General features: G+C 45.8%; 1 protein-coding gene across 1 annotated transcript in view; it reads left to right on the top strand.

Annotated features, from left to right (window-relative positions):
- Window positions 1-25,300, top strand: part of RTN1 (reticulon 1) — a 120,350-nt gene that overhangs the window by 72,124 nt on the left and 22,926 nt on the right. Inside the window, exon 3 of the mRNA XM_059850538.1 lies at window positions 2,683-3,465. Within this exon, the coding sequence (XP_059706521.1) occupies window positions 2,683-3,465 (783 nt within the window). The remainder of the gene's footprint in view (window positions 1-2,682; window positions 3,466-25,300) is intronic.

The raw sequence follows: 25,300 nt of genomic DNA on the forward strand, positions 1-25,300 counted from the left end.
ACACACTGCTCCTGAGACGCGCCCCTGTTCATCGATTTACACTTTTTGCTACAAGGTAATTAAGGACTTCAGGCATTGTTACTTATTCAGTGCTGGTGTCTGTTCAAGGCTGCCTATCTGTATCCCATCAAAACTACTTATCCATCCTTTTGAGGAAAGAAGGCAGCTTCTTCTAGAGGCTGCCTCCCAAAGGGTGTTTCCTCTGGATTTCCCCCCCTTTCCTGCAGCTGGGAATGTTCCATGCCCAGACCCCACATCCATAAGTGATGAAGAAATTCAAAACCTGCCCTTGCTATTCCCATGCAGTGACCCAGCATCCTAAGTACCCCTCAGGCATTCTGGCAAAGCTGCCAGCACCCCCTGCCTGGATCAAGACTTTTGAAAACATTTTGCTTTTAATCTCTGGCCCTCATCTTTCTGGGGAAGGAAGACACGGTCTGTCTCTGCGCTGAAAGGCTGCGGGTATTTATCCAGCTCCCAGTGCCAGCAGTGAATGTGACACCCTGCTGCTGGCCACAAAGGGCTGTTTTATTCACAAGGTGAATGCCAGGGCTGGGAGCTGCACTCTGCCAGCACAGGGAGGAGCAGGGTGAAGCCCAGGGACAGCGTTGCTGCGCTACCAGGGCTGGAAGTCACATGCCTGCTTGGACTGGTGCCGGGTTCAGTGTGGCTCTGGGAGAAAATGCTCGCATGTGGTGATGCAGGGGAGTAGTGCAGCTTCCTGCAGCCAGGGGAGGATGCATGAGCTCCCAATGCACCAGAAAATTCCCAGCATCCAGAGGGGAGTGTGGTGTAACAGCACCAGCACCTGAATCCTGTCTGTGGCCACAGTCTGGGGTGCAGAAGGACATTTTTGTGTCATTTTTGTGGGCTGGAAACTTTCCTCCACTCCACTGTGGGACCCAGCCCTGTGGATACCTGCAGGCACTGTCCTGTCATGGACCTCTTCTCCAACATCTGCTGGAGGAAACTAGGGAATTTATTTTCCTGGTGGATTTCTTAACTCCTCACAACCTGCTGTGCCACTTAGTGACCCCATCCCATTAATAATGACTTTAAATAAGGGAATGAACATGCAGGATCCCAGAGGACAAATTTCCATGTGTGCTTGATGGTTGTGTGTCAATGTGACTGGGGAATAACAGTCAGAAAACACAGATTAGGCTGTTAATATTTTTGTTTTGTTTCAAATTTTGGGTGATGAGATAGTCATTATTTTTCTTAATATAGTTCATAATGATATTAAGAATTACAGTAGAAAAAAATCAGTTTCATTCTTGGACCCAACTGAGCAAAAAGCAGAGAGAATTCACCACCCACCCCCAAATTAATAAAAAACCCCAACTAGTCAACAAACTAAAAAAAGAAGAAAAAAAGAGAGAAAAGTTTCTGATCTTAAATTTTCCACACCTGAAAGTTAAAGTTTGGCAAAACTACAGGTAACTACACATGGGTTGTTAGGATCAGCAGAACCCACCAGCCCCATGTGTGTATTTGTCCCCAGAACAGACTGTTGGTGACAGTCTGATGCTGTCATGTGTGTCCTGAGCCCATGCTCCTCTTGACTGAGGATTTCCCTGGTTAAAACCACGTTGTTGAGCCACTGCTCAAGCAGTGACCAGCATTGCCTTGTACCTCAGCTTGTTCTTCAGAATGTGATGCTTCTTTTATAAGGAGTACCTGCACGGGAGATGCTGTATAAGGTCAAGCTGTCATTGCTGTGAGTCATCCCAGACAGGGACACTTTGTGCCTGTGCTCCCAGCCCTGCTAGAGATTCACGTGCTGCTGTGGAATCTATTGGGTTGGTTCCTATTCGAATTTTGGTTGTTGAGAATTTTAGATTTTTTGTGTTGAAAGGTATTGACTTTGAAGAGAACATTGTATTTGATTTGAGGTTATGGAGAAGGTTTTTAAAATTGAATGATAACAAAAAGATTATAGGTGTGTAGTTTGAACAGAAGTGTGTAATACTATATAGTAGAAAATAAACTGTATGTAATGAACTATAGTTATAGTTTACCTATATATAGTTAAACTATATAGTAGAAAACTTAGAGTTTAAGATTTTAGACTATAGTAATATATATAAAGTAAGATGGAGGTTTTAGGGTAGAGGTTAGTTTTTTATGTTTTTTTTTTTTAATGGGTTTGGGTTGTATTGTATAATTAGATAAAAAAGTAATTAAATGTTATGTATATAATTATATGTTATATAGAATTATAGAATATATATTATAGTATTATCATTATAGTATTGTATTATAGTATAAATTATAGTATTATATTATTGTATAGTATTATATAATATTATTATAGTATATATTAGATATATATACTTTATATCTAATATATATAGATACTATATATAGATGTATATAGATATATATATATTATATATACTAGATATATAGCATATATTAATATTATATATACTAGATATATGGTATATATTATATATACACTATCTATAATATATATAGATACTAGATATATACAGATACTATATACTAGATATATATCTAATATATACTACATATAGTATGTAGTATACTACATATAGTATGTTATGCTATATAGTCTATATTATACAGTATATGATTAGATAAAAATCTAAGCTGCTAGAAAATAAGATTATTAATTTTTTTGCTTTTTCTTTTTTTCCCCTTCCTCCTGTACGGCAGAACCGTCCGGCTCCGAGTCGCAGGGCAAAGGCAGCCTGTCGGAGGACGAACTCATCAGTGCCATCAAGGAAGCCAAGAGCTTTTCCTTCGAGCCCGCGGAGGCGCAGCGCTCTGCAGCCGCCCCCGCCGAGAAGCGGGAGCCGCGCTCCAAGCCCGGCCGCGCTCCCGCCGCCCCGCACGGCGAGCACGAAGCCAGCAGCGCCGAGTCCGGCGACTCGGAGATCGAGCTGGTCTCGGAGGACCCCCTGGCTGCCGAGGAGGTGCTGCACTCCAATTACATGACCTTCAGCCACATCGGGGGGCCCCCTCCGTCGCCCGCCTCGCCCTCCATCCAGTACAGCATCCTGCGGGAGGAGCGGGAGGCGGAGCTCGACAGCGAGCTCATCATCGAGTCCTGCGATGCCTCGTCGGCCTCCGAGGAGAGCCCCAAGAGGGAGCAGGACTCCCCCCTGATGAAGCCCAAGGTCATGGACATTATCAAGGAGGAGAACAACTCGCGCACTGACGCCTCGGACTACGAGGCCGGTAAAATGACGGAGAGCAGGATGAACAGGGAGAACCTGGCGGAGTCCTCGTCCTACCTGAAAAGCTCCTTTGTTGCACCAAAAATAGGCGCTGAGCCCCCGACCTCTGCCGTCAGCACCGAGGAGCTGAAGGAAAGAGTAAAACTGAAGAAACCCATTGAAGAAACTGTTGTTAACCAAAGTAAAGTGTCTTCCAAGGACTTTGGCAAAAAAAGTCCGTTGGCTTCGTTGCTACTGCCGTTTTTAAATAAGCAGAAAGGTAAATGCAGATGGTGTGTTGGTTTTTGCAGTGCTGCTGAGAGGAGGGGGAGGGAGAGGCGCCTGTTCCTTGCAGGGGAGAGGTTTGAAGTGCGGAACAGGGGGAGCTGCAGGCACAGGAAACTGGGTGGAAACTGGGCACGCCTGTGACAATCCACGCAGCATCACTGACCTGCCCATCCTCTTAGGGAACAAATAAATACCAGCAAAAAAAGAGGCAATCTCTTAGGGAAAAAGTAAATACCAGCAACAATAATTTTTAGGTTTAAGCATAGATGGTGCAACCCCAGAACTGTAAGGCTGATTTGTACATCAGATATCTGGAGGACAAAGAGGAACAAATGATCATCCTACCTTTTAAATACTACTTGCCTTGTCCCAGGGGAGGGGTCCGATCAGGGATATGGTCCTGCACCTCTCAGAAGTGTAAGGATAAAGATTTTGAGGATGCATTTATAAAAATAAGAGAAAGACTTGGAGGAGGAGAGGAGTTGTGTTTGGTAAGTCTGGGTGTTTCTGGAAGTGTTCAAGGCCAGGTTGGATGGCCAAAAATTTATTTTGGGTGCACGAAAGGCATGTAAAGGCTGAGCAAAGGAAAAGCCCACATTCAACCCGACCCCAGGCAATCTTGCTGGTTGTGCTGCTGCCAGCCCGGGGGCCCTGGAGCTCTCTGGTGTTCTGCTGGGCGTGCTGACACCACGGCCGTGGCCCTGAATAACGAGGTGGGGCACAGCAAGTGCGAGTGTGGTTTGCACAGCCATCTCTGCTTAACGTCTATTGCCATCCAGTGGCAATAACAAAAACGGGCAGCGACTTCCCAGCTCCATTTTACTGGAGCAGTCAGGACCCGATGGAGTGGAGCTATTCCCACGCTGTTGATCACCAAGCAGCCTCTCCTGCTTTTCCACATGGTCGGAATGATGGCTTTGCTTGATGCACCCTGGGCTTGGCTTTGGCAGGAGTTGTGCAGTTGTTACCTGAGTTAGTGCTGCCAACTCCTCCTGCAGAGCACAGAGGGGAAGGCAGAGCTGCAGCCAAGCAGCCCTCCCATCACTCCTGGCCTCTCCTCCCAGGGGTGGGCACAGCCCTGACACAGCAGGGCTTGGAGCATATCTGACTGTGGCACTGCAGGAAGGGAGGCTGCCAGCTCAGTTTCTTCTTTCTTTTTATTCCTTTTTAAAAAATTATTTTATGCTGGGCTTGCACATGGCTTGGGCATACAGGGAGTTTCAGAAAAGACCTGCTGTCCTGGAGACATGATTCCTTTGGCCCAGGGCATTTTACAAGGAGCCCAAAAGAAGCCTGGATCAAGGCAAGCTGAGGCGGAGCTCTTTGGCTGAGTCTTTCTATCTTCTCTTGTGGTACCTTTTGGCCACTCTCTGCCAGGATGGCCTGGCTTACCTTGTGCTGGTGTTCCACAGCCTGAGGACCTGATCCTGGGAGGAGATCTCCCTTATGCTGGAGGATCATGTCTCTCCCCAGCCCCTCCTTCAGTGACAGAATTAGAAGACTCCTTGTTTTTGATCCATTTCATGAAACATGCAGCAGCTTGTTACCTCTCAGATCAGATGCCTGATGTCAGGATATATAAAAGAAAGGGATGTGGACATTCAAAATAATGGTTATTTTAATTTTCTTTTTGCTTTATGACAGACTTTCACTTAAGCAAAGCAAAGCCCAGGCCTGGGGCTGTGGGCTGTCACTCACAGGTTGAATGACACAATGGGCAGGACCCAGGCCCCAGGCAGGATCCTGCTGGACACACAGTCAAACAAAATTAATCATTTCAAGTGCATTATTCTGCAGCACAGTCCTGTGCCAACCTGACACAAAGCATCTTGATTTTGATGCCTTATGAAAGGCTTTCACAGCACTGCTCCAGCCATCCCCCTACAAGTGTGTGTCCTTACCACACACCCTGGGTGGCTGCTGTGGCTCTCAGCACCCATGAGGGACACCAAGGTTCAGGGCCACCCATTTCTGTGTGGCATTCTGGTGCCTCTTAGGTAGTGTCACAAGCTGCAGTCAGGATCACTTCTGGGTTTGGAGTGATGGTGGCAAATGTCCTATGTTGAAGATGATGTTTTCCCTCCTTCCTGGTCCCTCTGGTGCTATCCCGTGGTGTCCAGGGCCATCTCAGAGTGGAAAAGCACTAAGCAGTGTGAGCTTTTCCTCCATTTGGTGTCACAGACAAACTGATTTTACGGAGTTTCTCAAGGATGTGGTTTTCCAGCAGAGATCTGGGAAAGACCTGAATTTGTTGGGAATGCTTTTTTGTTCAGCTAAACATCGTCTGCATTGAGTTAGCACATCCCTGCTGTTGGAGGAGCTGCTGGTGAGGCATTTTTCCATGGGAAGGGGATGTTTGGTTGGGTGCTTTAGCAATCTGAGGCTCATTTCTCATCTGCATGCTCTCACCAGGCTGGCTCTGCAATCAGCAGCAAGCCAGGCCAAGGCTTAAGCATACGGTGATGTTAGTTTAATATTTTAGTGCCATCTGCTGTAAGTGCCTCCACACTCTGGCCCATCTGTTTTCTGTGCTTCAGTTTGCTTTTTATGGGGCTCTGGTAGCTTTGCATCCTTTGGAAAGCCCCTGCTTGGAAAAGGTGTAGGGGAGAGGGATGTCCTGCCTGGGGGTGGAGTGTCCACACCTTGTGATGCTGTGGGAGGAGTGGGATAAAAACCTGTCCAGAGAAGTAAATGTGTGAACCTTGTCCTGGTCTTGCCATGAAATCTTGGAGTAGCTTGGTGAACCTCTGTGGTTCCTCCCACATGGAACCATTCAGGTGGGAAGGGGCCTGTGGAGGCTGCTGGTCTAACCCCTTGCTCTCAAAGCAGCTTGGTCAGGTGGATCAGGGTCTCCTCTGCCACCTCTGTCCATCCTCTCAGCCGGGGCAGAGCTTTGGGGGAGCTGAGAGCTGGAGCCTGCAGGTCTGGGTCTGTCCTGTGCTGCCGCCTCGGTGCCGGTGCCTGCAGGCAGAGCAGGGTCAAGGAGAGGTGCCACTCGATGCAGCTCAGACAGAGAGGGCTGGCAGGAGCTCCACGGGGTCCCAAGAGCCCATCTCCTGGCCCACAGCCACGATTCCTGGTAGAACACTCTTGACAGATGCTTGTGACTCATTTGGAAAGGCCTCTGTTGGCAGATCCTCCACTAGTTCCAGGTGTTAAGTCTTTCAAACTTCTTTACTTTAGGCTAAGCAGTTCTGATTTCTTCTTCTTTTTTTTTTTTTTTCTCTCTGTGGTCATGTTTTTGAGCTTCCTAAACTGTCTTTTTGGTCTTTCCTACCACTGGGCCCCAGACATCACCTCCAGCCTCTGTGACTGGAGGAGTTTCCCCCTACCAGCACTGACTCTTCCTCTGCCCATGGAGGAGGAGAGAGAACTCCCCAGACACATTTCTGCCCCCCCTCCCCACTTCTGGCCATTTCATGCAGTGACAGCTTGTCACCCACCAAGCTGTGATAACTCAGCCAGAGCTGAGCTGGAGGTGTGCAGGCCATGCTGGTGGCACTCAGCAGTGTGCACACCAGTGGGTCTGTGCTGTGCAGGATTTCTCCTTCACTCCTTTTCTTTTTCAGGAAGCAAGGAGTGAGTTTGGCCCCTTCTGGCCTCAGGAGTGGTTGCAGTGTCACCTGTCCCATCTGCAGAGGGGACACAGAGAGCTGAAAAATAGTCAGGTGCTGACTATGGAGTTCTTCCTGGAGTCCTGGTTTGATGGGAGCGTAGCAGGGTCACTCAGAGGAGATGCCTGCACCATGGAAAGGATCAGAACAAATAGCAGGGGATTTTCTCCCTAGAGAATGGTTTGCTTGGGCGGGGGCTGGGATCAGTGGTGATTACTGCAATAATCCCACTCACAGTGAACACCATGTACATACCAGAGTACGATCTTTTTATGACCTTCAGAAATGTCTCAGTAAATCTCACCCCCTCATTCCACAACTTGTGTTATCCCCATGGCCTGAGTACTAATAAGTGAAGCCTCATGCTTCACCTCTAGTGTCTCTTTCCTCCCCTGATCTTTGTCTCTGTTGGTGAAAATTACTCCCCATCTATTGGGTAAGATCAGACTTTTAATGCATGTGTGTCAAAGCATCTTAAACACAGTGACTGGATGCTCAGAGGGGCTTTTAAAATTGGGTATAGCTGTAAAGTGGGAGGATCACATGTCCTCTCCTGGGACTGCTGTCTACTCCACTGCCTGTGAGTGTTAAGTACTGAGCTATAAAAAATTATGGGCTTTATCCTCCTGTTTTTATATATCTTCCCTTCCAGAGCAAGGGACAGCCTCTGAAGAGCTGCCATCAGTTGCAGCACTCAGACAGAAGTGTAGCTTTCTGACAGATATGACACAAGATGGTGTTTATAAAATCCTCCTGCCAGATCAAGACTACAGAGTGACCAGCAGAAAAACAAACAAACCAACCCCAGAAAGCCACTTGTTTAACTGTATGCAGGGAGCTGATGGTTGTGCCAAATGTTTCAGTGTCAAGGCCATGAGTAGCAGAGTCAGGCCAAGCACAGAGAGTTGGGAGGTGTCTGTATATCGATGCCAGGAGCCCCCAGAACAGGGAATAATGTGCTCTGACTCCATGATTCAGAAAGGCTGAACAAATGCTTTATTAAGTTATACTATATTACACTAATACCATATTAAATTACATCCTGAAGAGATACTATACTAAAAAGATACTAAAGAAAAACCCATGACTGTCTGAGACAGCCAGGACACGGCTTCTTTTCAATTGGCCAAGGAATCAAAACAACCTTCCAATAACCAAATCACTTTGGGTGAACAATCTCCATAACACATTCCACATGTGCAAAACAACAGGGGCAGTGAATAGAGATAGGAATTGTTTTCTCTTCTTCTCTGAGGTTCTCACTGCCTTCCCCAGGAAAAATTCTGGGAGGGAGAACTGTCTCTCTTTCTGTTCAGAGAATGTGAATACCACATCTGTAGACAAACAAGGACCTGCTAACAAGAGGAATGGAGAGAAAAGATGTGTTATGTGCAAAGACTTCTCTCTGGGAGTGCACAGCTTCCTGTGTCCATGCCACACCAAGCTGAGCACCCAAAGTTGGCTCATTTCTGCTCCTGGGAAAGGCTGCAAGGAGACAACTGCTCTTTTCATGAGTGATTTTTCTGTTATTCAGGCACACCTCAAGTGCAGCATCACTCATCGTTTAAACACATTTTAAGAGCCAAAATCTTGACACAGATTCCCTTTTGGTGTCTCTTTGTGTCAGGGATCCATGACTCAGCTTTCAGACACTGACCATCTGATGGTGACCAGATTTTGCAGATGCCTGGATGTAGGGATGCTCTGCCTGGATATCCCAGCAGATCTGAGAGATATCATGGACAGAGAAACATCTAGCACCTATTGTGTCTGTGGCTGACACAATATACAGTGAGAGGTGATGTTTACTCCAGGCATACAGAAACAGGAAAAAACCCAAAACCTAACTCATAAATAATGAAGGGGTGAAAGTTATACAACCTGTAAAGTTTTCTATAAATTATTATATATTAATTACATTAAAATATATAATATGTATTTGTATAATTATAATATAATTAATATATAATAAATACAATTCTGATAGTTATATATTAGAATATATTAAATATGTATTATTATAATTATATATTATAGCAATATAGAAATATATTATTATATTTGAATTATTTGTATGTAAATTATTATTCCATTAGAAGATCTTGATTAGAATCACTGAATGGTTTGGGTTGGAAGGGATCTTAAAGACCCTCTTGTTCCAACCCCCTGCCATGGCAGGGACACCTTTTGCTAAACCAGCTGGCCTTGAACACTTCCAGGGATGAGGCATCCACTCCAATTCAAGGTTTCAGCTGAGAAGGTGCTTAGGGAAGTTTATACAGTGGAATACAGATTAGGTGAAGGAAAAATCAAAATATATTTCTTTGGTTAACACAGAATTTTTTTTATTAATGCAGTTTTCTCATAAATTTAGTGTTTTGCAGGCAGCTCCTGGAATGTTTTGTTTTCTGATCTAGAAATGCTGCTTCTTAACCTCTGCAATTCTCTGTGAGCTGGGAGTTATGTTTTTTCACCAGCTTTATTGATTAATTCATTTGAAGAGTTTGGACTAATTTCAGGTCAGATTTAAATTTAAGATTAAGCTCCAGTGATACTTAATATATTTCTAGGTCTCAATGAGAGGTGGAATACAAGTTCCTGATCCTGTTGGCTCTAATTCCTCAGATGTTCAGCAGAATAAGGACTTCCTTGGGTATTGCTGTTTGTGTCTGGTAGATACCATGAAGTTAAAATTAATGTATTTGACTGTAGTGAAATGGTGGGCATGTGATAGATTTCCATTGGGGATAAAACCTGGAGGTGGGTATTGATTTTCCTGGTGTTTTTCCTTAGCTTCCAAGGGTACACTGCTGATTGGGACATAATAGCTATATTGACTGAAAAGGGGATTTATTTTTTTTGTTTTCCTTGGGGAGCTGCTGAGTTCATGTCAGTTCAGAACAATATAGAAATTAAGGGACATGCAATGATCCAACACTCAATCCAAAGTGTTTGTATTCCCCCCTGAAGGAAGCATCTCATGTCCTTGTCACTTCAGCTCTTCATCTTACCTTGGTTACCACCTTCCTTTGTTTTATTCTTTTGCAGTATTATTCTTTTTCTAACTCTCCTGACCTCTACACAACCTGGGCAATTTAGTCTGCTATTTTTTTTCCAGAGTGATATCACAAATACCCTCTTTCCCCTCTGGCTCTGAGAGCAGCTCAGTGGTGTCATGAGAACTGTTGTGGTGGGAGGTCACTCTGGTGTTCTGGTCTTGCTGTGTTTCATTTGTGTGTGAGAAATACAAACAGCTGTGGGAAAAACCCCTAATGCACACAGAAGACAGGTTGGTTTTGTTCCAGTAATCTCCTGCCCCCACCAGAGGTCTGCCAGATGCAAGCCTGCCTGAGGTGGGGATACATGGGGATGTCAGGGTTGCTTAAATCACCTGTGGAAATGAGGGTGAAGGTTTGTCCTTTCAGTGGTGATGACCAATTTCACAAGTTCTCTGAGTCTGGGAAGGTCCAGCTGAGCCTGATTTCTGAAAATTTGGCATGCAAAGCTACTTGTGCTTCTGAAATAGGTGTTTTCCCACTCAAGATGGATGAGCAATTATTTCCTGCATGTTCAGGGCTCAGAAGACACAAAACATGACAGACTTGCAGCCACCTTACACAGCAGTGAATTTTGTGTGGGGGAAAATCCCTGCCACTTGGGTTGCTCTGGTGCCAGAACCTCTTCTTTTTGGGGTTTTTGGGGTTTATCTTCCTTGCAGCTTCTACTCGAGTCCCTGTTTGAGTCTGTGCTCTGAAAGCCCTTTGCTATCTCTTGCCCAAAAAAACCATTTCCCAGCTGGTGCCAGGAGATTTTATAGGGAATTAGTCCTCCAATACTTCCCTGCAACTTTCCAACATCACTGGAAAAGATGTACAAGACTTCTCCCAGTTCATATCAAAAGAATTCACAGCTCAGTTCAGGAGAGTGCAAGCTACAGTGAGAGGTGACCTCAGGAGTCCTCTGAGCTGGGGTAACTTGAGAAAAACTAAAAGGACACAGATAATCAGTATTACCTTTGCAAAAAAGCCCTGTCTTACAAAGGGAGATATAAGGCTTCCAAGGCAGCAAATTGAGCTTGCCTTAAGGATTTGTCATTAAGCTATCCAGACTGCCAGGTAATGCAGGAATCTCAGTAAAGACTCTCCTCTTTCCAACCGGATCCTAAAGAATAATTTTCCAGGGAAACAGCTTTTTATGTTGCTACATCATCCATCTGTGATGAGAGCAACACATTTCATACAAATGAGCAAAATGTAATTTTTAAAATAACTTCTTATAGTAATAACTTCTTATTAGTAGAGCAGTAATAATAATAATAATAATACAATATTATTAATAAGAATAATATAATAATATAATATATAATAGTATAACTTCTTATTAACTTCCTTTTAATAGATTTTTTAATAGCTTCTTATCTTTTGAATAGAAGGTGCAACGAGACTGCAAAATTCAAGGCATAAAATGAATTCAGATTTCCAGGGTTTGGTGCCACTCTGGCCTGGCTGGTACAAGCTCTCTGCCTTGCTTGGTGCTACTTGGGATCCACAGTGGTGTAAGATCAAAATCCAGCCTCTGACAATCCCACAGACACTGTTTTCTGAGCAACTCCCATAAAAGCAGCCCAGGATCTCTGCTCACTCAGTGTGTGCTGTTGGCAGAGGCAGGCATTGCACAGACAGGTTTTTCTGCTCTCTTTTAGGAGTAGAGACAGTTCCTTACAGAGGAGTGTGTGAGGGGGTCCTTGCATGCATCCTCATGAAATGCTGATAGCATCACCAATGCAAGGTCTGTATCTGAGCAACAAACAAGGGAGGGGAGCCTGCAGAAAAGCCAGCAGAGATTAATAGCCAGGATTTCTGAAGGTTACTTGGTCAGCCAATGTAGCATTGAAGCACTGAAACACAAACAGCTGGGCTTACTTGCTTAGGTTAAGTGCAAGGGTTGTTCCAAAGAATTGGAAATTACTTCCCAAAGAGGGAGAACAGGCTGTCTTCCCTGTTGGCCTGGGATTCCTGCTCTGGAGCTTTGCTGCTGCAGAAACAGGGCCATGTTTCACCCTTAGCTGAAAGTGAAAGGCTTATTGCTCCAACCAGGGAGTGATAAATGAGTGGGATTTAATAACAGCCATAGTGGCAATTGTGCCCTTCTGAAATGAGCACTCACCTTGCCCTTCATGTGCACAATCACTGCAGCTGGATGTCACACACTGACTCCACCACACGTGCACAACCCTTTTGTCTAGAAAAGCTGCTGAAAAAGGATGATATTGGCTAATTTATTGTGTGAGTAATTGATTTGTTGGATGTGATGAATTGCTTTCACTGCAGGAACACACAACAAAACTGGGAAATTACCTCGGTTTTTTCCTGAATTCTGGTTTGTGAGATCATCCTTATTGCGTGGTTATTGAACTTTATATCCAATAGATGTCTGTTAAAAAAATAGCTGGTTTTTCCATCATTACCAGAAGCAGTAAGGCATCCAGCAGAATGATTAGCAGCACACCGTTCCTATCAAAGAGGGAATTTCCATATATATTGTTATATTTCCATATAACTATGGCAATGTCCTTTTTACTTGTAGATTTTGCTCCCCCAGCAGCAATGAAGGGGAGATTATGTTGGAATGAAGTTTAAATGGAGAAAAGGACCAAAGAACTGATCCTACTTAGAGCTGAAACAGCTTTGGCATGTGTTTAATATTGCTGAATTATTCATTGAGCTGGCTGGGCAAATCGACATTGCAAAAGGAAATAAATGAAGATGCTGGAGGAAAAATGCTGAAGGATGTGTTAGCCAAATGTCCCCAGTGACAGAGCTCACAGGGAATGACCCCACCCTCAAGTGCCACTGGCTGTCGGGTGCAAGCCTTTTGTAAAGGAGGGAGTGGTGTCGTGTTTCTGTGGTTGAAATGGCTCCCGAGGTATTAAAAAGTCTCTTTTTTCTCCCAGCCCCGGGACTAAAGAAGAAGTCGAGATTCGTCGGTTTTGCTTTTCAAGGTTGTTTATTTTCTCTTATCTGTTACATCCTTCCTCTGCCCTGCTGAGGTCTGTCCAGCAGGTCGGGTTGTGGCACAGCCCCTGCCCTTGGGGTGGTGTTGGCTTTTTGTACTAAGAACTATGTGTACTTTATTTACAATAATTTTCCAATACCATCACCTGTGTTAGACAGTCTGTCTCTATTCTAAACCAATCCAGAAGTGCCACCATCCCAGCAGAAGATGGAGGCCAAGAAAATGGAGAAGGACAGGACAGGACATACCCAGATTGCTCCATCTTGCCTCTTGAACCCCCATTCTAAATCCCCAAAATTCTCCTTTTTCACCCTGTGACAAATTCACTGTCATTCTCCTCAAACTCTTGTGCCTTGTAACTCCTCACACAGAGTTGGTCATTGTTTCCATGGGCTAAAATCAAAGGCACAGGTGTTTTTGACTCCCTGCCAGGGTCTCGAGTCCCCCAGGGCAGCCAGAGGAATGTCCTGGGTTCTGACAGAGTGGATGTTTTGGCTGTGCACACAGCAGTGACTTTATGATGTCTGTGGGCCCAGATCAGCTCAGTTTGGGATGTGAGACCTTCCCTTGGAGGGGAGGCATTGCAAAGAGCTGGCAAGGCCAGCAGGCCACTGCTTAGGGTCACAGGGGCAACTCATGGAGCACGTGGAGCCATGCAGAGTGAAAGATTAACCTGTGTCAGCCACACCTGTCTGGGGAACATGCCATCTCTCATCCCTTTTAAAGGAGTTCTGCTTCCTTCTGCTCCTGCACCCTTGTTAAGTTATAGCAGTGCCTTCCCTCGGTGCTTCCTCTCCAGGTGAGAGGTCCTTTCCCTGACCAAGCTGCAGCTGTTTCCCCTCTTCCCCACAGAGAGAGAGAGCAGCAATGGCTCATCAAACTGTCTGTATTGCTCCAAGCCACAGCAGCAGCTGAGAGGGGGGTCTGGATGAGCAGTGGTCACTTAGCTCAGGCTTGGTGCTACATGGAGTGGGTTAAAAAGATCAATGTGATAATGCTGGCCTCACAGACCTGCCTGTGCTGTGGTTTGAATCCTGCCTGGGGAGTAGAACCATTTCCTGGCACCTGTGTGTCTGCTAAGAGTAGGAATGTTGCCTCAAACACTGTAAATATCTTTGTTACATATAGCTGTGCTCTCCTGGGTATTCTGCAAGGAAATATTCAGAGCACTTGGCTTTAGCTCCTGTTGCTGTTGCACTGGTTTGGAGACGCTGGCAGATGAGATTTTCAGGATTTATTCAGATGAGAGCGTTGCTTTTGCCCTGTGGGCAAGGCTGGAGTTCAGAGCTGCAGACTCTATTTGTGGGTTTGAGGCATAGACCCATATCATACCTCTGTGCATAACCCTTTAACTGCAATTTCTAAAAATCAGGGTTAACTGTAGGGTTTCAATCTCCAAAAAGGTGGGATTGCAACTCACTTTCAGCTGTCACCCCCATAGGATCTCACTTCTGCTGACCAAAGTGAAGAAACTGTAAAATGCTGAGGCATCCCCTATGCACCCTTTCAGCATATTTTGACCCAAAATAGGATGTAAACATTTACTGGAATTGTGTATCAGAGAGCACCCAGGGATCTGCATTTGGATAATCTGCATTTGCAAGGGAAGTCAAGGGAATAGCAGATGACTTTGAAAGGCTGCAGTGCTGGAAGTGTTTCTTAACATGCACAAATTGCTCCCTGATTTCTCAGGAAAAAGAAAGCTCTGGGCTGATTATTGTTTTTAGATCTTATTTTACATGTAGTGCCTGGAGACCCAGTGAAGATCAGGCTCTTTTGTTAGCCAAGATAAGAACAAGCAGTAAGGCCCTTTCCTTGGAGAGCCTGCAGGATGAATTTCACCGTGAGGAGGATTATTAAATGCAGGAATTGCCACCTTTTTGTGTTGTCTGAGGGTCAGCTCTGCTTTGCCTGGTGCCTGCTCCCTTTTTCAGTCCCCTCACAATGGTGTTACCCTTTGGGTGTAGGGGTGGGTGGAAAGGTGAGGCAGAGGGGAGAAAAAAGAGGGGTCTGCTCTGCTTTCTTCTCAAACCTTTTCCCTACTTCGATGCTCTGAAAGGTGAGAATTGGCAGACTCGGGTGTTAGTGAGTCACTGCGTGCCTGACAATGCCAGTGCATCCCAAGAGCATCTGTCCCATCACAGAGAGGAAGGATGGGGAAATGTGCCTGACATTTCTTCTGTAACACGGCCACACAAGTCTGCCCACTGATGTTGCACTAAGGAATGTCTCTCCTCCTTTTCAGGAGCTGTTTTGGCCCATTGCCTGCAGGTAGCATAAACACAGGACATTACTGCCAATCCCCACACCCAGGTCTCTGATCCCAGTTTAATTCAAAGCTGCTCCCATTCCCATTTTATTTGAACTCAGCTTTAAATACAGCTCACAGAGAAGGATGCAGTGGGTTTGGTGGGAGGTGGAGCAGAGCCAGCCCCTGGGATCACAAGATTCCTCCTGCCACATACTATAAATGCTGCTTCTGCCAGGCATTAGAGCAAAGGAGCTACACAAGGGCCTGAGGACCAAGTGCTCTGCTTTAATTATTCATCTTTAGCAGTAGCTATTATTATTTAAGAGCCTGACATATTAACTGCTGGCCAGTTTCTTTCCTTGATTGCTACCATCTAGTGTCCTGCACTTTTTGCTCTTGTGCCAAAGCAGAGCTCTTCCCTTTGCCATATCCCACTCAGCCAGGCCTCCTGGACCTCCTCTCCAGGTTTATTCACACCAAGCCAGGCAGTGCTTTGCTGCTGATGTTAATCCCAAGTTTGTGCTGGGTTTCCCATCAATTTTCCCCTGAGTCTGACTCAGATGTTTCATACAATACATTCACAGGAGCAGCTCCCACTGGCAGTGCCAGCACGCCTTACTATCATCCCCATTTCTCCCTGAGAGGCACAGGCCTTGTTTACTCCTCTTTTAATAACACAGATGGTTTTAATAGTTCTCTGCCTTCGCCCCCACTTCTTTCTCCTTGCCTGTAGTCTGTTTAAAGCTTCCTTCTAAGTGATGGCTTTGTCACTTAATCTCATTAAAACTTCTCTCCATTGAACTCCGTGAGCTGCTTATCAGACCGTAAGCCTAATCTCCCATTTGTAATTAATTTGTTCTGTGCCTCCTACAGTTTGGCATCATTAGATAATGGCATCACCCTCAAGGTCACTGATACACCATGAGGTAAACACCCATGGCTCCAGCACAGGCTGCCCTGCTGGCCTCCTCCTTCCTCCTCCTCCTCCTCCTCCTCCCTTTGACACAGGCCCTGATTTTATTGACATGTTTCTCCCTTTCCCTCAGCCAGTTTCTGGTGATGCTTCCTGCCCAGCCTGTGCTGCTGTGTGACTGCAGATCAATATCTCTGGCTGACTACAAGCAAATGCTTTTCTGATACCCTCCCAGAGCAGGCTCATCCACACCAGTTTTCTGCTCACCTTTCAGTTCCTTCCTCCTTGGGCCAAGAATTTATTTGCAGTGTTCTTCCTTCCCTTACATGTTCTTAAAACTTGCAGAGCCTTTTCATAGAATCCTAGAATCACAGAATAATTAGGTTTGGGAGGGACCTTAAAGATGTACCAATTCCAACTCCCTGCCATGGCCAGGGACACCTTCCACTAGACCAGGGTGCCCAAAATCCCTCTCAGTTTGGACTTGAACACTCCCAGGTATGTCCTGGTGGGCTTTGAGTTGGGAACAGGATACAGGAACCTCTCACCTTCAGGCCTTTGGGCCCAGTGAACACTCAGTGGCTCACTTACCAACAGCAAAGGTAGAAACAACCCACAAATCATTATTACAGTTCAATCAAAGCATAATAGTGCACAAACCATTATTATGATTTGACATCCGTATTTTTGAAAAAAAAAAAAAAAGGAAGAATCCCATATTATCACAGCTCATGGCACCAGCCAGTACCACCAGGTGGTTTCCACTGTGAGATGAAGAATATTAAGCACCAGCCAGAGATGAAAACCAATCCAGTGCACCCTCCCTTTAAGCCTTGTGTTCACAGGCTTCTAAAGGAAGAAGGACACCTTCTCTAGTACTCCCATCTGCTCACTGGGATTTGCTGGTATTGAGTTCCCTGGGACCTTTGCAGGCTCTGAAATAGGGTCAGTCCTGGTACAAGCTCAATCTCTTCATTTTCCCCTGTAGATTTATTTTCATCTCTCATATTTCCCTGTTTGGATGTAGTTTCTAAGAAACTCAAATGGATTTGAGCCATTCTTTCAATTTTTGCTGTTCTCTGACTGAAAACAATCTACTAAACTTAGGTCCTAGATGCACACAGAGCTGTCATTAGATCATAGGTATTGTAATTCAATGCAGTATTGACCACAGTATTCAGAAATTCAGCATTCAGGCAGCTACAGAGAACAGCTCCAAATCCATTGCACACAGAGCTGGGGGGAGGAAATCTCCCAAACACAAAAAACCCTCAAGATTTTGAGCTCACTGGAGTCTGCAACTCTGTTTTCTAATTGGCAGCTTTTGTAAGTGTGCCTAATTTTTCTTGCCTGATAGTCAAGAAAGAAAAGAAACCCAGACCTACCAGTGAGAGATTCTGCAGCCTTTTGGGACAAGGCAGGCTGCTCTAAAAGAGATATATGTTTTTCTGAGGGGGGTAAGTGCAGGAAGGACATTTTGCATTTGATCCTGTAATGGCTGCACACAGATCAGATCAGCCCTGGTGCCTTGCTGGGAGCTGGCACCAGGTAGATCCAGCTCAGTCACTCAAGAGCAGCTACAATCAAGTCCCCCAGTGCCACATTTTGGCCAAGAGGCAGCTCTTACCTGGGGAGAAAGGGTAATTACTCCCAGTGAAATGTGCCTGGCTCAGCAGCAAGATGTATTTGCAGCTGGCTGGAGAACTGTTAGGAGCTGTGTGTTTTCTGTGGATGCGTTGAGGCCTCAAGATGCTCATTTAAGGCCAGGAAAACTTCATGGTTCTCGTCAGAAACAGGTTTATGCTCAAAGGACATGTTGATAAGACAAGTGACTGACTGCCAGGTTGACTTCAGGAGGCTCACTCCTGAGATCAGAGTCAGGTTTTATCAACAGATAAAGCTTTCCTAAACAATCTGTATTTCCTAAATCATCCTTGGTTTTGTCTCTCACTCCTCCAAACCGTGCTGAAAACATGTTTTATTCCATTTATGTAACTGCCTTTGTGTGCTGTGCTGCCATTCTCTGTGCTCACACAATCACTCCACCAGTGTGACCAACAAAAGAGCAAAAATCATTTTATTTGGCATATACTCTGTTTCCTCTGAGAATGAGCCCAAGGTTGTTTTGTTCAGCTGTGATGCTCTTGAACACCTGTCCCTGAAGAGAACGTTGGAACACTAAATACCAAAGATCTACCATCAAAAGGCATGTTAAAAAATTCAGGTGTTTTTTATTTTTAATGATCCATTTGTCTTTTCAGGCTCGTGAGCAGGCAGTGAGATTGCTGTGATTTGCAGCCACAGGCTGCCTGTTTCCTCCTCTGCTTCCATGGAAACACATGTTGGATGAGGCAGAACCAGGCACAGACTGGAAGTACATGATTTCCAAACTATTTGCTTTTCCTTGCAAGGAGTCCTTTACCTCCTGTTTTTACAAAACTCTCTGTGAGGAGGAAATCTCTCTAGGGAGAGGCAGCTTTTGGAGGTGTCTGACTGGTGTTGATGCACAGGTTGGAAAGTATAATCCCTGAGCATGTGAACGTGCTGCTCAGAGTGAAATGCATGAGACAGAGCAGGGACAGTGCATTCTGGAGCTGCTGTCACTCTGGCTGTGGCATTTGGGATCAGAAAAGTTCTGCTTTTATGTAAACTCTTTGTTTTACTTTTATCTCCTTGGAGAGGTGAAGATTGCATCTTCTTCTGCACTTCAGGACCCCAAAGATACCCAATCTGCACATGTAATAGCTCCTTGTGTTCTCTGGGCAGCCCCTCTGCTCCCTAGTACAAACCTCTCTCCCTCAGAGTGAAAACCAGATTATTTGCAGTTTGATGGTAAAATGAGGGAGGGCTGGGAGAAGGGCAGCAGCTCACACAGAGCTCTGTGTCACAGCTCAGGACAGCTCTCTGGTCTGTTCTGTGTGGGGAATTCATTCAGAAAGAAATTGTAGGAGAAAAGGGACCTAAAGTGACAGCCACCAGCTCTTCCTATTCCTCACATGCAGCAGTCTAATATTAGAAGGGCTCCCACCCTGCAGGGACACCAGCTTGCTCTGCTACCCCGTGCCAAGCTGGAATCCCACTGCCATGGGAGCCAGATCCTGCTCTGGTGGCTGAGTTTGCAGGGTCTGAGCCTCACCCCTGGCAGATGCACCCCTGGTATCTTCTAGTTCACTCCTGTTTGTCAGTAAGAGGGGAAAAAAGCCCTTTTAGATGTGGTGACTCTAACAAGGCACTGAGGGAAATGAGTTGCTGAGTTGCTACATTTGCAGGATATCTTTCCTGCATGGAAAAGAAATGCATTTTATCTTCCATCACTTGCAAAGCATTCATATTTTGGAGGCTGCTGGTGTCAGTGGCAGCCTAAGCACAAAGCAGGGCAGAAACCTTTTTCACAGAACAAACCCCAGGTCACACCCTTTCAGCTGCAGGAGAGGATGGAAGCCTCATCACCGAGCCCTGTCTCAGGCATCAAGAAGTAAAAGTAAATGTCACGCCACGCTGTTTGATGATTCCACAAGATTCACACTAATCAGAGCCCTTCATTAATTATTTAGCTTCAGGGAAATGTGCCAAAGGGTTCTGACACTTGGGATGTGCAAAGTAATTGCCACATTTACTTCCCAGCTAATGGGGAGGCCAAAATAAATTGTACCAGGCTGAGTGGTTGTGTCTGTGTGGGCAGGGGCAGGACCTTCCTGCCCTGGCATGTGATTCCATCCATACCCCAGGCCCCACAGAGCTTCCCAATGTCTCAGAGGGCTCAGGGCTGTCCCCCTGTGTGTCAGCGTGGGCTGGACCTGTCCCCACGCTCAGCCACGGCCATCTCCATCCTGTCTCCATGTGCCTTCTGCCCACTCCAGGGCTGCTCTGCCTCCTCCAGCCGGCAAGGGGGCTGCTGGTGGCTTTGTCCTGAGTTTCCAGAGCAGGACTGGACCCTCTGTTGGGAGCAGAGCAGAGCCACATCCTGCAGGGAGGGCTCTGCTCCCTCCTGCTGCCGAACACGTGGTGCCCAACCAGCAGCTCCCCCTGCTCCAGGATAAGTAGGTCTCCACTGCAGGTTTGCAACCTGAGAAAAACAAACAAGTGCAGAGCAGTGTGGCTATATTTATCTGAAATTTAGGAGCTGTGCTTCACAGGGAACTTTGATCACTTGAAATGTCAGGCAGTCTGGGAAGAGAATGAGGGGGGGAAAAAAATCACAGTTAAAAAGAAAGTGTTTTGGAAAAGGTAAGAGCTTCTGCTGCTGCTGCTTCCAAAACAAAGTCCTTCTCTTCTGGCCCCCAGTATTAATCATCCTAGTCTTGAGGGCTGGTGTCTCTCAGCATCAGGCTGGGGGTACTCAGAGGTTGAGGTTTCCAAAGCCCCACAGGTGCTGAGAACCAGCTGGACTCAGAGTCCTGCCCAAAATTCAGCAGGAGCTGATCTCCTGCACCTGTGAAAGAGGAGTTCATACAAAACAAAATACACCAAGTGAGCTTGGGGGTTGGGTTTTTTTGATTTCCAAACCAAAATAAGATTGTGGGTTTTTTAAATTTATAATAATTTGAAATTAATGTCATGCCATTATGGTTTATCTCTGATTCATCTGCAAGACATTAATTTTAAGTACCTGGCATTTGAAATTCAAGAGCCTCACATGGGCCACAAGGGATATTGTGCTTTGGATCCCTGGGTGGATTTATTAAGAATGAACTAACTGATAAAACACAATGAGGTATTTGGTGGTACCAGTCTCTGTCAGGGAGTTTCATCAAAGCCCCATGTACTTAAATGTTTGCAAGGAGGGAAACACTTTAGGAAAGCAGTTCTGAAATCCCAGCAGACCTTTGGTGAATCTTGCCCAGACCTATTTTACTGTTCTCTTTGGAAATCCCCTATTTCTGCAAAAGCCAAACCTGTTGCAAGGGAATTCACTATCAATGCAGAATATGTAGTATGCTTCCTTCCAGCTCACACTGCTCCTCGTGTGCAGTGCTCTGGGATACAGCTATTTCTGGATCTCTGCAAATCTGCAGCTACCCTGAAATTCCTTATGCTTCTACCATATCCACATGCTGTGGTTAAATGTGCTTCCAATAAGGAAAACACCTTCCCTTGTTTAGTTTTGTCCAGTGGGCTTTCAAGCTACTTATTCATTGATAAATAAGGAAAAATAATTCTGCTTTTCATGTAGATATTCAAACCCCCCCAATACCTTCTATTTTGCTCACCCTCTTCCCAGGACAGAGAGCTGTCAGTCCTTCTGCAGAAGCAATCAGGAAAATGTGGTTTGTGGTGTTTCACAGTATTGTCAGGGAAATCTGAATTCCTCAGACTTTTTCATTTGGTTTACTAAATGTGAAATAATTTTGCTGTGCTATCTTTAATCCTTTTGCCTTGAGAATGGGAAATTAAATTGTCTTTTCTCAGATACTTGATGTCAGCATCCAAATCAGGATTTTCTCATTGTGTGCAGAGAGGGAGTGAGGTTATATGACAGCCAAGTGCTCAGAGATAGGATCTGTTCTTCAGAGAGAAACCCATTTCCACAAATTCAGTGGGTTCAACTGGGTTCTCCATTTTTTTTCTTCTCTTTTTCCTCCTTTTGCATCTGTTTGCATAAGATAACTAGTTTTAGGGATGACTGATCTTAAGTTCCTAATGAGCTGGCTCCAGGGTGTGGATTTTCATGGCATATTCTGCTGATTGGATGCTGGAAGCTTGCTTGACCTTGCTTGTGGTATCTTCCATAAGATACATACACGTGATCTGTCCTCTTCCCTCTGCCCCATGTGAGGGGATGTGCTGGGGCAGGGCCAGCCCCCCACTACTCAAACCAGTTCAGCTTTTCTGTGTTGCTTCATTTCCATCCAATGTCCTAAAATGCCACTCAAAACCATTTTCCTTGTTTGTTTCCCCAACAAACACAACTCTGACTGCTTTTCAGCCAACACTTCTGGCACATCATTTCCTGATCTAATTCTTCTAATTGCCCTAGAGACCCATAATAGCATTTAAAACTCAGAGTGCTGCTTTGCCCTCCAAAGCATTTCTCCAGCCAGTGCTCACACAGACTCTCAGCAGAACCCTGCCCTGTTCTCTCCTTGTTTTCCCCTTCTCACAGCCTTGCACTGGCACTTCTGCCTTACTCATCACTATTTTATGTCCTTCATTGCTCCTTTTGGGTTCTTTTCCCCCACTTTGTGCCACCCAGCACAGCTGCAATAAGAGAAGGCTTGGAAATGGTAATAAGCTGCAAGCATTTCCTTTGTAATGGGGGAGTGCAGGAGGTCAGAGAGAGTTTTAGAGTCTTTTCAGCTTTACTGATCAAATCTTAAAGCAGCCCCACTGCCTCCTCCATCACTTTTGCAAGCACTGTAGGCTGTGTTTGCTCAGGACAGGAGCTGCTGCTCCAGGACAGGATCAGCTGCTTCTTCACCTCCCCCTGTCCACCCTGTACCCCATATCTCTGCAAGCTCAGCCAGGATTTTCCCATATTAACATCCAGTCATCCCCAGGCTGGGTATGACTGGAGCTGTCCCTTTGCAGAGAGCATCTTGGTACCCAGGTGTCTCCCAGCCGTGGAGCAGGCTGTTGAATGCAGCAGTGTCAGTGATTTGCCTCTGTTTTCCAGGGAAAGCTGGGGTTGCCATGGCAATTGTGTGCTGGCCGAGCCGGAGCAGGGCTGCAGGATCCTCTCACCTCCCTGCAGGGTGGGGTGGGCCATGTGAAGATGCCCGTGCTGAGATGCTTGAAGCAGCTCTCCAGCATGGTGACAAGCTCAGGCCCTAATGGGGAGCACCCTAGAATATTATTTTTTGGGCACATCTGAAGCTGGGGAAGGGGGCTTGATCTACATTAAATTATTCTGCACCTTCTCCCCTGGCCTGAATTGGGCTGGCAGCAGGAGTGCCAGGCACTGGAGCAGTGGAGCCTGCAGAAATGCTGCAAACCACAGCTCATTCTCCAGCACCCCTGGCTGCTTGTGAGCATCCCAAACTCAATTAAGGGCTTGTGGCACTGCTGCAAATGTGGCCTCAATCTCCCGAGCCTCTGCCTGCAGGCTGTTGGTTTAATTTGCAGTCACATTTGCAAAATTTGTAGCTGCATTTTGCACTCGGGCAGAGCATCCCAGCCTCTGAATCAGCACCTTGAGCTTCAAAACTTGAGTCTGGTCCCAGCAGAGGCAGAGCAAAGGCTGGCCCTGCCAGCTGGGAGCAAAGCTTTGGCATTTTTTGTGGGAACATCTTCCCTGGGGTGCACCTGAGCTGCCTGAGCTCAGGACTGGGATGTGCAGAGGAGCCAAGGGCAGGACAGGACCTCTCCTTTTGGCTTGTGTGGCACAGCCTCACTTCCCCAGCTCAGGCACTGGACACCAGACCTTGCTTCAAGAATTTGCTGAAAATGCATCATCATCATCATCTCTTCAGGGCATGCTTGGCCAAAGAAGAGAGTCCTCTGACACTGGGCAGCATTTCACCATTTCCAGGAGCAGTGCAATCCAAATTCATCTTTACCACCTCGCTTCATCTCCCCTGGTCCAAGAATGGCAGCCAGTAACACCAGCCTTGCAAGCTGTGCTGCAAAAATGAGCAAGGCTCCTCTGCTGGAGCTGCAGATGTTGTGCTGGGTGCTGCAGAAACAAAGCTCAAAAAAGCAGACCATGCCCCAAATTTAAATAGACCAAGCAGACCCAGAGACCTCAGAGAGATATTCCCAAGGTCACGTAGTAAGAAGCCTGTGGCAGATGTGGGGACTGAACAGAGATCTCCTGAGGCTCAGCCAGGCTGTGGTCTCAGGACTCTCTTCTCTTTTGTCTTCCAGTACATTAAGAAGATCAGTTAATGAAATGGAATTAATAATGCCAGCTGCAGCACCAGCAACGCTGTAGGAAAGAAAAATTTCACAGAACAGGCTTAAAAACAGAAGGCTTGAAAATGGTAATAAGCTGCAAGCACTTCCTTTGTAATGGGGGAGTGCAGGAGGTCAGAGAGAGTTTTAGGGTCTCATCAGCTTTACTGATCAAATCTTAAAGGAGCAATGAAGATGTAGCAACTACCTCCCCCAGAGGAGAGAAACTCAGGATTTTAAGGTTCCCAGCAACTGAAAAAAGTAGTCCCACTGGAAAGAATCAAAAGACTTTTCTAGGTCAATGGCAGGAATAGAGCCTTTATTTCTACGAACCTCGCAGTTCAAAAATAACATTAAAGAACCAAGAGAAATTATCCACCTCTGAGAGCCAGGAGTAAATCAAAACTGATTGTTATGTGTTAGTTGTGCTGCTGCCTGCAGAAATCAGGGAGCTCTAATGGCACCACAGGAGTCCTGGCCATCTCTGGCATGGCTGCTGAAGAAGGTCTGTGCCGTGTTCACTGAGGCACAGCAGAGGCTCAAACCCCAAAATTGCTTCTTAACAACAAGGTTGAATCTAAGGAGTTCCCCCAAAGGGCTCATTTACTAGGATTCACAGAAAGGCCACCTCATTCCCAGGGAAGGAAGCAAGCACAAAGCTTGTCTCATCTGGGTCTTTCACCAACTCATTTGGCTCATGTCACTGGCTTGCTGCTGAAAATCTCATGATAATAAGGTCTTGTAATACAGTTATATACATTTATTATACAGTTATAGATGGTTATTTTATTGTTATATGGAGTTATGTAATCCTCTTATACAGTTGGGACTCTTGAACTTGGGGAAGGGGAGACCTCAGAGCATCTTCCAGTGCCTGAAGGGGGCTGACAAGAGAGCTGGAGAAGGATTTTGGACATGGAGTGATAGGAGAAAGGGAAATGGCTTTATCTGACAGAAGGCGGGTTTAGATCAGATATTAAGAAGAAATTCTTCCCTGTGAAGTTGGTGAGGCCCTGGCAGAGGCTGCCCAGGAAAGCTGTGGCTGCCCTATCCCTGAAGTGTCCAAGGCCAGGTTGGATGGGGCTCTGAACAACCTGGGATAGTGAAAGGTGTCCCTGCCCATGGCAGGGGTTGGGAACTGGATGATCTTTAATGTCCCTTCCAATTTACACTTCTATGATTAGATATGTCCATATATATCTAT

The sequence above is a fragment of the Haemorhous mexicanus genome, chromosome 6 (genome assembly GCF_027477595.1).
Source record: "Haemorhous mexicanus isolate bHaeMex1 chromosome 6, bHaeMex1.pri, whole genome shotgun sequence".
Classification (NCBI taxonomy): Eukaryota; Metazoa; Chordata; class Aves; order Passeriformes; family Fringillidae; genus Haemorhous; species Haemorhous mexicanus.